This window comes from Eurosta solidaginis, chromosome 1 (assembly GCF_040869045.1).
Source record: "Eurosta solidaginis isolate ZX-2024a chromosome 1, ASM4086904v1, whole genome shotgun sequence".
Taxonomy (NCBI): Eukaryota; Metazoa; Arthropoda; class Insecta; order Diptera; family Tephritidae; genus Eurosta; species Eurosta solidaginis.
The window spans coordinates 171,736,417-171,749,789 of NC_090319.1; the positions used below are offsets into that span (position 1 = coordinate 171,736,417).

At 38.0% G+C, this 13,373-nt stretch overlaps 1 protein-coding gene and 1 pseudogene across 2 annotated transcripts; one reads left to right on the forward strand and one right to left on the reverse strand.

The window, feature by feature from the left end:
• Window positions 1–216: 216 nt before the first annotated feature.
• LOC137236940 (protein son of sevenless-like) lies at window positions 217–12,578 on the forward strand. 2 transcript variants are annotated; one of them, XR_010948716.1, is made up of 10 exons: window positions 217–1,775; window positions 1,870–1,988; window positions 2,061–2,150; window positions 9,456–9,652; window positions 9,744–9,900; window positions 9,971–10,147; window positions 10,326–10,646; window positions 10,707–10,905; window positions 10,963–11,505; window positions 11,565–12,578. XR_010948716.1 is itself a non-coding variant. In XM_067760027.1 (3 exons), exons 1-3 carry the CDS (start codon window positions 1,656–1,658, stop codon window positions 2,077–2,079), a joined length of 258 nt encoding a protein of 85 aa, XP_067616128.1. In that variant the 5' UTR covers window positions 217–1,655; the 3' UTR covers window positions 2,080–3,476. The 2 variants fall into 2 exon arrangements, 1 of the variants encoding a protein (XP_067616128.1); XM_067760027.1 differs by lacking the exons at window positions 9,456–9,652; window positions 9,744–9,900; window positions 9,971–10,147; ... (2 more) ...; window positions 10,963–11,505; window positions 11,565–12,578 and having other exon boundaries at window positions 2,061–3,476.
• LOC137239781 (gamma-tubulin complex component 5-like) lies at window positions 4,311–8,125 on the reverse strand (annotated as a pseudogene).
• Window positions 12,579–13,373: the final 795 nt, after the last annotated feature.

The window sequence follows — 13,373 nt, forward strand, 5'->3', positions numbered from 1 at the left end:
AAAAACTTATATAATGTCTATCGCAAGGATCGTGATAGTTTAAGCACTGGTCTAACCAGAGGAGGCGGAAGAAATTTATTACTTCCATAGTTCCTCTTAATATTGATAATTTACATTAGAGATAAAACTGGGTTTCTTTATGTTAGTGCTTCCTATATACCACCAAATAGTACTGATAAGCTATATGAAGATCATGTAAACAATATTATGTACGTATCGAAGACTAATTTGAATTCACAATTGTGTGTATTAGGTGTTTATAATTTAAATATAATCATTTGGAGTTATCTTCCAGGTGAAAATACTCTTATTCCAACAAATGTTAATTACGCTAGTTAAATGCATATTGTTGATAATTTTTATAGTTTGCAATTAGTTCTAATTAATAATTTTGTAAACTCGCTTGGTAAAGTCCTAGATTTAATTTTTGTTAGCAATTATTTAAATTATAATTTGTCTCGCGCCTGCTGTCCGTTGTCAAATACAGATAAGCATCATTTTCCATTAATACTAGAGCTTGAATTTTATGAGTTTGCTATTAATTTACATAATAATGAGTGCGGTTTCAACTATAGTCGCTGCGATTTTGTCTTAATAAATAGTTTGATTTCCAATTTTGACTGGCAACACCTTTTTAATGGGCGTAATCTCAAGGATTGTTTTGCGTTATTTAAAAACAATGTGTCAGAAATAGTAAATAATAATAACCCGCGTTTTCCCGAAAGAGTGTATAAGTTGCCTTGGTACACCAGGAATCTAAAGAGACTTAAAAACTTACGTAATAAATTTCATAAGCTCTTCAAAGAACAAGCAACTATACTTAAGGTTTGCCAAAGAGTTGAATTGCCTTGAAAACTTTTTATATAAGCAATATATTCATAATTTTGAAACGAATATTGAATCGAACCCAAAATCGTTTTGGAATTTCATTCGCTCCAACCCTGCAAAAATCGTGTGACCAAAAACGCACACAGCCACACGAATTTTTGACAGGGGTGACGATTTGGAATGAAAAATTGTGCAAATGAAATAGCATGCTGACAAATTTTGCTTTCCCACAATGTATCGTGCTCTCTCGCACCTATTATTTTCATAGGGATAGCAAAATACGTCATTTTTGCGTGCAAAAAAATCTGCCGTTTCTAATTCAGCAGAAAAGTGAAAAAACATTTTGCAGAAATTAATATACGCATTCTTTAATATTTTTTGGTCTACTAAAGTGTGTTTTAGCAAAAAAAACCCATATCAATGTGTGCATAAACATGCAGAAGAAAGAAAGTGAAATATGTAATTGCATAGTATAAATAATCGTGAGCAATTCTAATGCAGAATAGTAAATTTTGATTTCCACATACATGCAAGAAAAAAATTCTTGTTACAGTGCTTATATGGATTTACTTACAAAATACATACCATTAAGATTTATTATCCAAAATTGGTAAAAATGATTAGAAAATTCGGTGTAAAAAAATGGCTATGTGTGCAATAAAATAGCCTCTCTTGTTGAGATACCCATCCATGGTCTCCATTAATTATTGTGACGGAGGTGTGTTTGCAGCAGCAAAGTGAACCCAAACAGTGTAGGTCGTGGTGGTTGTTGTTCGTGGTGTTTTTATTGGCGACTGGCATTAGCGCTGTATGATTAGAACGGCGAAATGTTCTCATCGCAGAATCATACCTCCTGTATAAGCAGCTGCGATGATGATGGCTATGATTTTACAAAAAGCAGTAACGCAGGGCGCTGGAAAGGATTATTTATACCGTCCTTGAAAAAGGTATGTCTATTCATACTTATTTAATGCAAAAACTTTCATACATATGTATATTAGAAATAATACAATTAAACTATATTTGTTTAATGTTGCAAAGGTGCTGGAGCAAGTACACCCACGTTTATCGGCCAAAGAAGATGCACTTTTGTTTGTGAAAACACTTTGCTTACGCATTTTAGCGATGCTTTGCGCTAACCCCTACCGCACACTGTCCAGGTAAGATTAGTAAAAAAGAAACAAATTGACAAGTTTTCTATTTATTACATTGCGTTATTGCTTATGTTATAGGGATACGGGGCAGTACTGAACGAGATAACTGATCATGCTGTGAATACCCGCCACGCCTAGATCATATAGAAGGCTTTTGGAGTTGCTGTGGTAAGAGATGAGCAAATGAGCACTTTGACACTAAATTCATATTAAATCGAGTAAGTTTAAGTGTTGTTATAGAGAACAATAATAGCTGGACAAAAAAATGTAAGAAAGGGGGGACTTTCGACATACTCATATCGCGATTTGCCCCTATTAACATTAAACAGCTATATATACAGATAACACTCAAACTAACGTGAAATGTCTTAACTGAGGATGCCAGTACCTAAACATTATGGGTTTATACAGCAAAGGGTAGAACGCCCGGAATCAAGGGGTTTATAAGCCCAATACAAAGCTTTATAGCTTCACAATCCCCGTACCCAATTGTCAACCGCGCCCACAACCTTTGGAGAATGTCTTTATAGCTACAACAGGAAGTCGTAGGCTGTCAACGCTCCCAACAATTTTATTTGTTGTTGTTGCTGTAGTACTTCAAGTTGCTTAAACCCTCAGTTGTCCTGGAGATGTGAAAAAAGTTGAATATAAATGATAATGTGTAAGCGTATAGTCAAGCAAGCAAATCAGAAGGATACAGTTCGAAGTTCTGCTACAGTTGTTCGGATTTCTATAAGCAGTATCCGTACCTTCTTCGTGCTAGGTTGAGAGTGAAACGCGGCATTCGCGCAAGGTGGAAAAGTGATTTAGACGCTAACTGAAATGCGGCAGGTATCTGTAACACCTTCAAAACGGTCATCATACTGATCTAGCAGATTAACAAGTCGCATCAGTTAGAAATGCTAGACAATACCTGAACGCATTGAAAAATCCGAATCTCAACCCGAGCGGGTTAAGGGTTTTAGAATATCCCTGGGTAGGCGTTCTTGTTCTAAAGTATCATTCCTGATTCAGGCGGGCTGGTAATAAAAGGTGCTGGTACCGGAACTGAAATATGGCGTACCATTAACCCGCAAAGAGCTGCCCTAAAACCTTCGGGGAAGCCTAAAAGCCCGACATAGTTTCAGTCAAGGACTTTACCACAGCAACAACGGAAAGCGCGTTCTTTGTTCTGTTGATATTTTAAATGCAATGGATGGTTGGTTTCGATAAAAACACATTCGCGGCAGAAGTATTTTCCGTCATTCGCTAAACTATGCCGCTGTCTTCTGAGTGCTCCTGCACTTCACAAATTCTTCTTTCATGCTTATTGAACTTCTGATGGCTTTAAAGACACTCCCCGAAGGTTTTGGGGAGAATTGTCGATGATAATTGCAGGCACCTTGTTGTTGGTGTTAGGGCTCAGCCGAACTCCATAGCGCTCAACTATGGCGTCGAGCTTTAGGCCGGGCGGTGTGATGGCGGTGACCCAGAACTGCCAGGCTGCTAAGCGAACCGTGCCTATTGAATGATTTGCAGCCATGGAACTTGGGGGTGGGGAGGAAGGGATGGCCTGAAGATTTAATGTGGCCATACAAACCGTTCCCGAGATGGTTGGGCTAGTACCTTAATGGTGCTGTGTTACCGGAGCGTACCGGATCTGTATCCGGAAAAGTACCATCACATCGATAACACTCCCCAAAGCCTTCGGGGAACAACCTTATCGCTTCAACAACAACAACAGCTGCTCGCATCTCGGGAACGATTTGATAGCCATTTTAAAACTTCTAGATCGTGTGTCATTTTAAAATTATTTCGATTTTTTCTGCATTTAAGCCATTTGATTTCGAAAAAAAATCGAATGTGCTCATAAACTTTTAAGCAAATTGTTTTTTCTTATATATGGATCAATATCATTTATTTCAAATTGAAATCCTCTTTGATACTGTATAAATAAAATAAATATAAGGCGCGATAACCTCCGAAGAGATCTAAGGCCGATCATCTCTTCCAATTTGCGTCGTGCTCCTCTTGATTTGCCCTACAAATTGGCCGGACGGGACCTACATGTTTTATGCCGACTCCGAACGGCATCTGCAAGGCAGATGAGTTTTCACTGACAGCTTTTCATGGCAGGAATACTCCCGTAGTGCTTGCCAAACACTGCCGAGGGGTGACCCCGCTTAGAAAAATTTTCTTCTAATTGAAAAACCTTATTTCGAAAATTTTGATATTGCTTTGCCCGGGGTGTGAACCCAGGGCATACGGTGTGGTAGGCAGAGCACCCTACCATCACACCACGGTGACCGCCGATCAAATTGGAATTATTCTACATAAAAAACGCACGAATACCTTTCTTTTAATACTTCATTACTAAATGTTTTCGTAAGCATTTTAAGCATACTGAAATGTACATATATATAGATATAAGTATTAAGTATATTAAAAATAACAATTTTAAATATTTATATTAAACAAAACATAGGTATATACTATAATGATTAATATGGCAAACTGGTGTTGAAAGCGGTACTTAATCCCAACAAGCACTGCACTTAATCCCTTAGCACAGATTATGTCATCTAATTGTGTGCTTAGTAAGAAATCATTAGCCCATTCGTCACCAAATTCAATCTTTTAATAAAAGAAATATTTAAATGCTTGTACTAGAGCAATTTGTTTGTAAATCATCAATATGAGTTTGCTTTAAAATGCCTAATGGCATGTGATATCTTGTATTACATACCTGCTTAAATAGTTTGCTATAAAACTGATGCATTATATCACTCGCCTCCAACAAATATATTTTACGTATATTACGCAAATTTTTTAAAATATCGAACTCTTCACGATACAAACGCATTACGAACGTGTTTCCAAATGCAATGCGTGTTTTGAGTATACGACTTAACGCATTTAAAACTACTTCTTCCAAAGGTAAAATATGTTTAGATTGCTCAAATTGCTCGAATATCGCTAAAGCGGTTGGTTCTGCATTTTTCATAGTATTTGCTTCGCATGCATCGTATTGATCTCCACCAGCGCCTTTTTCAGTGTCTGATAAATTCATATTCATTGTAAAAGCGAGTAGTAGAAAATCATCATTTGTTGTGAGTTTTTTCAGTATTTTATCATCTGCATAGCAATTATCGAATCCAGCTGACTACACAGCGGTATCCACAACATCCACATTTTCTCCACCACCATTCGTTTCAATTGTCTTATTATCATTTTTTGATTCTTCACCATTTCGATTGCACAATTTGTTTTTGTAAAATGCGCACATATTTAAGCACATATTCGATGAAAACATCATACAATTTATCCTCAATTGCACCGCATGCAGTGCGTAACTCACCGATGTGATTAATTTCATACAACAGATTTAGTGTGCAACCGGCTTCGAGTGAATGTTCCAATAGCAATTGAAAAAAGCTATTTTCTGTTATCATTTTAGAAATTTGCGTTGGTACAAAAAATGCTTTCTCCTTATTCTTGCTGTATTCACGCACTCGTATACTATATACGCACTCGTATATATACTCGTATACTACCCGGTTGTTCGTCGATTCGTTCAATAATAAATTCATTATGCCAATCATCTAAACGCCCCTCTGTCCACCAAGTATCGGCAATCATTAAAAATACTTTCACTGTTGCCAAAAATAATGACATTGCCAAATTAGCTTCAGTCGATGTAATTGCAACTCTATTGCAATGTACTAAAGCGGCTAGCAAATGAACACTTGCGATATGTGCAGGCAATTGCCGTGTACTTACAATTGCCTGCTGATGGATATTGTGTAAACGTGGTAGTTTTTCGAATGTTGGTTGCAACTTATGATGTAAACTTATAACAGTATTAACTTCGCAATCGGCTTGTAGAAGCAATTCTCTCTCGCAAGCAAGCAACTCAGCGTATTTGGTGGCGTATAATCGTCGGCAGCATAAATGAGTTTACCGAAATTGCGTAAATCTTGCACCATTCGTATATATGGCAGAAAGTGCTCATCAAGCATTGATACAATGGTGATCTAGAAAAGAATGGATGATATTAAATATATTATCATGGACATACAATTTTAAAATCCGTTTTTGTAGCTGGAAAAGCACTTAAGCACATTAAGCATAATATAATATGTACTTCCGCTGCAGGGATATCCAGCGAATGCGAAAAGGTCGCGGATGAGGCAACGGAGGCAGCCTTAGGTTCACCACCGAAAGCACAGCGCAGGATTGTTCATTCAACTTCGAAAGCCACAGCTCATATAGCATCATAGAATAGGCATACCTATCTGATCGATATGCATTCGAGCTCGAGTTTATAAAGTCATAACCCCAACAACCGATTGCTCAAGGGTTCCCCAGCGGGTTAGAATATACCCGCGGTAGGTATGCCTGTCGTAAGAGGCGATTAAAATACCAGATTCAAGGGGTTGTGTAGCGCAACCCTTTCAGGTTCCCGCGCAATATATAGCTTCTCCAAACCCAATTGTCAACCTCACCTATCAGCGGCGAATCCTGTCTCATTAACAGCCGAGGCTCTGGCGACCCCTAACTCCTCATAGATCTAGGGGGTAGGAGGACGGTATGGCGAAGAAGGTCGCATGTGGTCATAACAAATTGTTATCGAGATGGTCGGGCTTGGTACCGGAACGTACCGGATCTGCATCCGGCAAAGGACCATCAACATCGATAACACTCCCCAAGCCCTTCGGGGAGTGTCCTTATCGCTACTACAACAAGAACAACATTGCTCAAGGGTTATGGTATTGGCGTGCTACAGTGCGATAGGCTCTGGGTTAATTAAAACCGCTTGGCCTAATTTTTAGAAATACTACAAAAGTGTACTGATAAATTTATACGTGGGTTGAGCAGATCCAAACCCTGCTACAACAACGAAATGTAATAGGACTTACCTTTCGTGTGCTGGTGAGTGTGACATTTTTTCTGACAGCAATATTTTCGTTTTTTACGTGGAAAAATTTGCAAGTTTGAGGCACTTGGAACATCCAAAAAATTTCACGTAGCAAACAATACTCTGTAGCTGTTTCGGGTTCCTCACGTAGTCGATGACCTTTTTTTGAGTTATTATGATGATAATATTCTAAAGCGAAATTCGTTTCCTTATTTGTACTTTCGATATGAGGTTGTATTTTTTTAATGCCCTTCGCCCACCAAGAGTGTTCAGCAAACGCTCTTCTGCTTTAGAGCTATCATATTTTTTAAACGTAAACGATTTCATAGGTGGCTTAATGTTTTCCATGCCACGTGGTGGGAATGGGGTGATATCTATTGGTTGAGAATGGCGCGTTTCCATGTCTTCATCTGTACAGGAACTTACATCCTCTTGAGAATCATTAGACCACGACTTGAATAATAATTAAACATATTTATCAGCTCATACATTTACAATAAAATAAGTATACACAATACTTACACTCAATTCTGAAGAGCTATTACTAAAACGTTCTATTGGTATAAAATCTTCTTGTAACATTTTATGCCAATAATCTGTCTGCTTAATCTCTTCATGCTCCTCGAGCAGTCTTTCAATTTTTTCTTTATTACGGCGCAATGCTCCAGTCGGATTGTATGTCAGTGTTAATAGAAAATCAAGTAATGACCAATGCACATCCACTTCATAATGTTCCACACAGAGTGGATGTTATATGATTTCTTCACATAATTTGCCCAATTGCTCCGCATATTCGGTTTGGTTATCAACTTCGAATTTCTCTTGAATGCCTTATATTTTTCGCCGTACTTCATGGCTGTTCGTACTCAAATTCCGATGGTTTCTCATAGTTGTTCATAGCTGCGTAGATTTTCATCATCTGAAAGTCCGGTGAACTCTTTGATTAGTAATGGTATATTTTCGCGTATGATTTCGTTGCGCTTCTCTTGTGTAGACATGTTTCATTGATTATGTGTTTTTATCTTTTGGCTTTTGATGGCCGATCTATTCACTGATGTGTACAGATTAATTCGCGTTTCTTCTGTTTCTGTTTAGGTTAGGTTAGGTTGCAAGGGCTGAGCTGGACACTATGGTAACAGCTCACTACTTAGGCCCCCAATGGGCCCATTGTATTACCCTATACAGTATCAAATTGGTATTGGCAACCACCATGGTGTGATGGTAGCGTGCTCCGCCTACCACACCGAATACCCTGGTTTCACACCCCAATAAGCAACATCAAAATTTTAGAAATAAGGTTTTTCAATTAGAAGAACATTTTTCTAAGCGGGGTTGTTGTTGTTGTAGCGATAAGGTTGCTCCCCGAAGGCTTTGGGGAGTGTTATCGATGTGGTGGTCCTTTGCCGGATACAGATCCGGTACGCTCCGGTACCACAGCACCATTAAGGTGCTAGCCCGACCATCTCGGGAACGATTTATGTGGCCACATTAAACCTTCGGGCCATCCCCTCCCTCCCCACCCCCAAGTTCCATGAGGAGCTTGAGGTCGCCAGAGCCTCGTCTGTTAGTGAAACAGGATTCGCCGCAGATAGGTGAGGTTGACAATTAGGTTTGGAGAAGCTATATATTGCGCTGGCAACCTGAAGGGTTGCGCTACACACCTCTTGAATCTGGTATTTTAGTCGCCTTTTACGACAGGCATACCTACCGCGGGTATATTCTTACCCCCTTACCCGCTGGGGTCGCCCTCGGCAGTGTTTGGCAAGCGCTCCGGGTGTATTTCTGCCATGAAAAGCTTTCAGTGAAAACTCATCTGCCTTGCAGATGCCGTTCGGAGTCGACATAAAACATGTAGGTCCCGTCCGGCCAATTTGTAGGAAAATCAAGAGGAGCACGACGCAAATTGGAAGAGAAGCTCGGCCTTAGATCTCTTCGGAGGTTATCGCGCCTTACATTTATTTTATTTATACAGTATCAAAGAGGATCCCTACTCTGCTAGAGCCTTTACTTCATAGCTAGAGACCTCAGCGAGGTCATGTAGAAAAGGTTTACCAAGGATGGCCAACCTACGCCTACTAAGCGCTGGACAATGACAGAGAAGGTGCTGGACACTCTCTTCCTCTTCTGTACATCTGCAGCTGCGACAATAGTCGAAGGTCGTTACCCCCATTCTAGCACCATGCGTGCCTATTAAGCAATGCCCTGTTAGAACCCTTATCAGGGACGATAGAACTGATTTGTTTAAATTCAGAAGCGCTTCTGTGCGCCCCTTGTCTTATGCCTGGATATCTCAGACGATGATATGGCTGACCATAGTCCATTTGCAATTCTTATAGTGCTTGTGTTCACACGAAGCCTGAAAGTGGTCATGGGTATACCTACCGAATCATTTCCCGGAAGGATATGGTCGGTGATGCCTCTTCTGGCCAGCTCGTCTGCTCTGCAATTGCCTTCAATATCCCTGTGCCCAGGGATATAAACACATGTTTATATATTTTTTATAATAATGAGTAAATTTATAATATAGTTTTAAATAACTACTTTTATACATAACCTGTAGATAATCCCTAAAACAGATGTAATGGCGCACCAAAACGTGGTACGGGAAACCAAGGTACTTATAAAGAGAGTACATAAAATGGTCTCTCGGATCACCGGCAAAAGTGGAGACAATCTCCACACCGACATCGCAGAGATGCTTCCAATGAAGACCCTCGATGCAGTCTTTGACTTCGAGGAAAAGATGGAAGACAAAAATTTCGAGGATGCAGTTGTAAGTGATTTTCCTCTGTTAATGTTTTGTATAATGTTTATACTCGTTGTGCTTAGTTTTATATATTACTTCATAGCAACACTATTTGCAGATTACATATTTTTTCGCTGTCAAGGGCGCGTCCGGCGATCTTTGTGGTGTGGTAAAACAGATATTCAGCGATGATATGCTCGCTCTGTTTAACTGGAGTGGTGGAAATAATGAAAAAGCACGCTCAAAGCTAAAAATAGTGCACATTGCTTTATTTGGTAATTCTTTGTCTTAAAACATACTTATAACATGACTTGACTATTCTGATTTTTTTTAAATATTTTCTAGAAATTTTCAAACTGATAGGTCGATTAACGTTTAAGGACGACCTCAGCGAATGCATAACCCTAAGCCACAACAGATGCAAACATAGGCGGTATTTAAAAAATAAGAAATAATTATTAGCTGCAGACGTGCGGTTATTTTTTAGCATGAAATAATGTCGAATATATATAATTTTTGCAGGTAAATATTAAACGTTCATGCAAATCTGAATAGGTGTGATAATTGAACATATTTTTCGCAAATCTATTTAGAAGTAACAATTGTTTCCTCATTAAAGTTCAATAATGTACTTAAGCTTGCCCAATAAATTAAACGATGAAAATTATATATAATTATTTTTCTTCTTTTGTTCATCCAGCGGCCTATCCATTGAAGCAACCGTCTCCGACTGCTCCGCAACCCAATACACCATTTATAAATGCTAACCTACCAGGTGCTCCTCCAAATAATGCTACTCAGCAAGATGCTCAACCAATATCCAATAGACCACCAACTTACTTGCAAGCGCAACAACGGCACCAACAATAACAATAACCGAATAATAACAATAACTTTATAGCTAGTCAATATGCCAATGGTCCAAAAGCTAAGCCGCCGCCTCAAGCCAATGCGCCAACTTCCATGTATGCACAAAATATGTGGTACAAGATCAGGGTAACTCCTCGATACGTTATTTTAGGTATTGATACTCGAAATTAATGTTTTGTTTGGCAATTATATTGATCTTTCTCGTTTGCAGGCCGTCTTTGTATTGCATACCTGCAACAGCTGATTTATTAAAAACAACTGCTTTGCACTTACCATCTCACCCATTGTAAATTTTGATGAATTGGGTCCAATTAGATGCAATCGTAGCAAGCCTTATAAGTCATCAAATATGCAATTTGTAGATGCTGGTCGTTGTTTCCAATATCTTATGTGTAAAGTAACAACAAAAGGTAAAAGAAATCTTTCACTTTTACTCGTGTTCATTGATCCATATTTTATCTCAACAGTGCCAACTGAACATTTCCAACATATGGAAAATTTTTTGTGTTAAAAATGTTTGGGTACCGATAACTCTCAAGGTAAACCTCAACTCATATCCAACATCAATGCCTCTCAATCAATAGTGGACGCTGTACTCACTACACGGATAGTATACATATTCATGATATACGAGACATGAAAGTGTTACATCAAATCCAAAATATTGCACCATACGAACTGGGTCTGTGTTCGTTATCGTTGAACTCGCATTTAGCTTATCCCATTAGTAGCACAAGTGGTGAGCTACGCATATTAAATACAACCAAACTGAAGCCAAACATTACAACAAAAGCTCATGAAAGTCGCTTATCACCAAGAAATTTCTCACCAAGTATTCTGTGTAAAGAATGGACAGCGTGTGCAAGAGTTTCAACGTGGTACAATGCGTTGTGTGCGTATAGCATCATTGGTATTTTCGATACATGGATATTTCTTATGAGCCACTTCAAATACGGAAACAGTACACGTATTTAAAATCGATGAGAAGGCTGTGATGATTGCATTAAACGGTGAGTTATTGAATAACATACGAAAACCACTTTAACCCATCTATTTATTTGCATTACAGATGAAGCTTTACAAGCAGCAAAAATTGCTGCCGCCAAGAAATTGGAAAAGACAGAAGCATTCATCACACTGTACGGAAACTGCTGCCACCGATACAACGATCATCTCTACTTCGCCGAGTAGCGGCTGGTCCGGCTATCTATCGAAGACAGTATCATCATATCTTCACAGATTAGCGATGTGCTTGCCCAGGACCGTGCCTTCGCTACTTTATGACGAAATTCAGTTCCCACCAATGGCTATTGCATGAACATTAACAATCAATGGCTATTTAATGACACGACACGTTTGAATGTCGCAGCGAAAGCTTAAACAATTTTTGTTTGAGCATGAAAAATTATTACGCATTTTTTTACTGGTTTAGTGTAGGCTCTTGTGGCGGCGTTGGAAGTTTAAAATTTATTAAAATTTTATTTTGACAGTAAATTTAAAACGCTTAAGCTTTGTAAGCATTTAATTATTATCAATATAATATATTGTAATATAACAATATTTTGCTATGTACAGTGCTGGCCACTTAGATGACGCTGCAGTAATATAGCTCAAAGCAATTAATATATTTTTTATGTTATTATTAAAGTACTTACTTCTTTTTTATATGAATGGTATTACTTTAAGTTATAATTTCATGTACATATATAATAAAGTATGTCGTGGTACGATTGCTGTTGGAATTAGATTTGAAACCAATCAATACTTCTGCTAAGGGTTGCAGAATTATTGCCGGAATGATTAGATTTAGAACAATAATAAGTCTGACTCAATTACTAGTCCTTCATTTTTAAATTCATATTTTACTTTACTTTATTACTTTCAAATTCAATTACGACAGCAATCGGATTCCACGACACCTTTGAATATTCTTGATATGAAAAAAGGAGTAAATCTAATCTGAATTTCTAATTAGCTTTAAGTTGTAGATTTAAATTGATTCAAATAATTGGAGTTTTTCTTAAGCTTAAAATTATTTTCTGCTCGCTTAGAAAAGATTTCAATTGGAAAACAAAAACCAATTAAGCGACTTTATTTATTATTAAAGTACTTACTTCTTTTTTATATGAACTGTATTAATATAAGTTCGAATTTCATGTACATATATAATAATATTGGAAATAATAAATATTGAAAATTCAATTTTTTTGGTTCATATTTTATTCATATGGCTGCTCCAGGTAAAGTAAATCGGCAGGTAAAATTCAAGTTATATGGCGGTTATATAAATGGTAAAACCGCAGTAAAATTGATTGTCGAAAGACTGGCAAATATAGAGTGAAATGACCGAAGAAATGACCGCCATTTGACGAGCATTGTGACGTGTGTGAGCAGAACAGTGCTATGCTCATATCCTATAAGTGGGAGCGGAATGCACGGTTACATTAATAGGAACGAAATGGAAAATTTGGTCACAAAACCTAATCACGCCATGCAAAAATGACTATGAATATAACAGCTGTAGAAAGTCACAATGACCGTAAAATGGCTAGTAAAATGACGTGGAGCGTTTTTTTTTTTTCAGCTTTGAATTCTCGTTTTGTGAGTATTGATGATGGCACGAATTTTTATGTATCCGTATAGCGCCAGGTTGTACTTGGGTATATATATGTATTTAGTTAGATTTTTATGCCGTCACGCCAGATATTCCGTTAGTTTATGTATGTATGTATAAATTTAAGGTTAGGTTTTTTATTGGCACCACGCCATTTTTTCAATGTAACTGATTCCTATTAGGAGTGCATAAACCGCCCTAACTCCTGGTCAGGGAGGCACTGCATCTCCTAACTCCGCCAAAAAGCCCGGGGGAAGCACAGAA

Coding starts and splice junctions, on each gene's coding strand:
- LOC137236940 (XM_067760027.1), top strand. CDS start 1,656: ATGTTCTCATCGCAGAATCATACCTCCTGTATAAGCAGCTGCGATGAT. Junction 1,776..1,869: donor TTATACCGTCCTTGAAAAAG/GTATGTCTATTC, acceptor AATGTTGCAAAG/GTGCTGGAGCAAGTACACCC.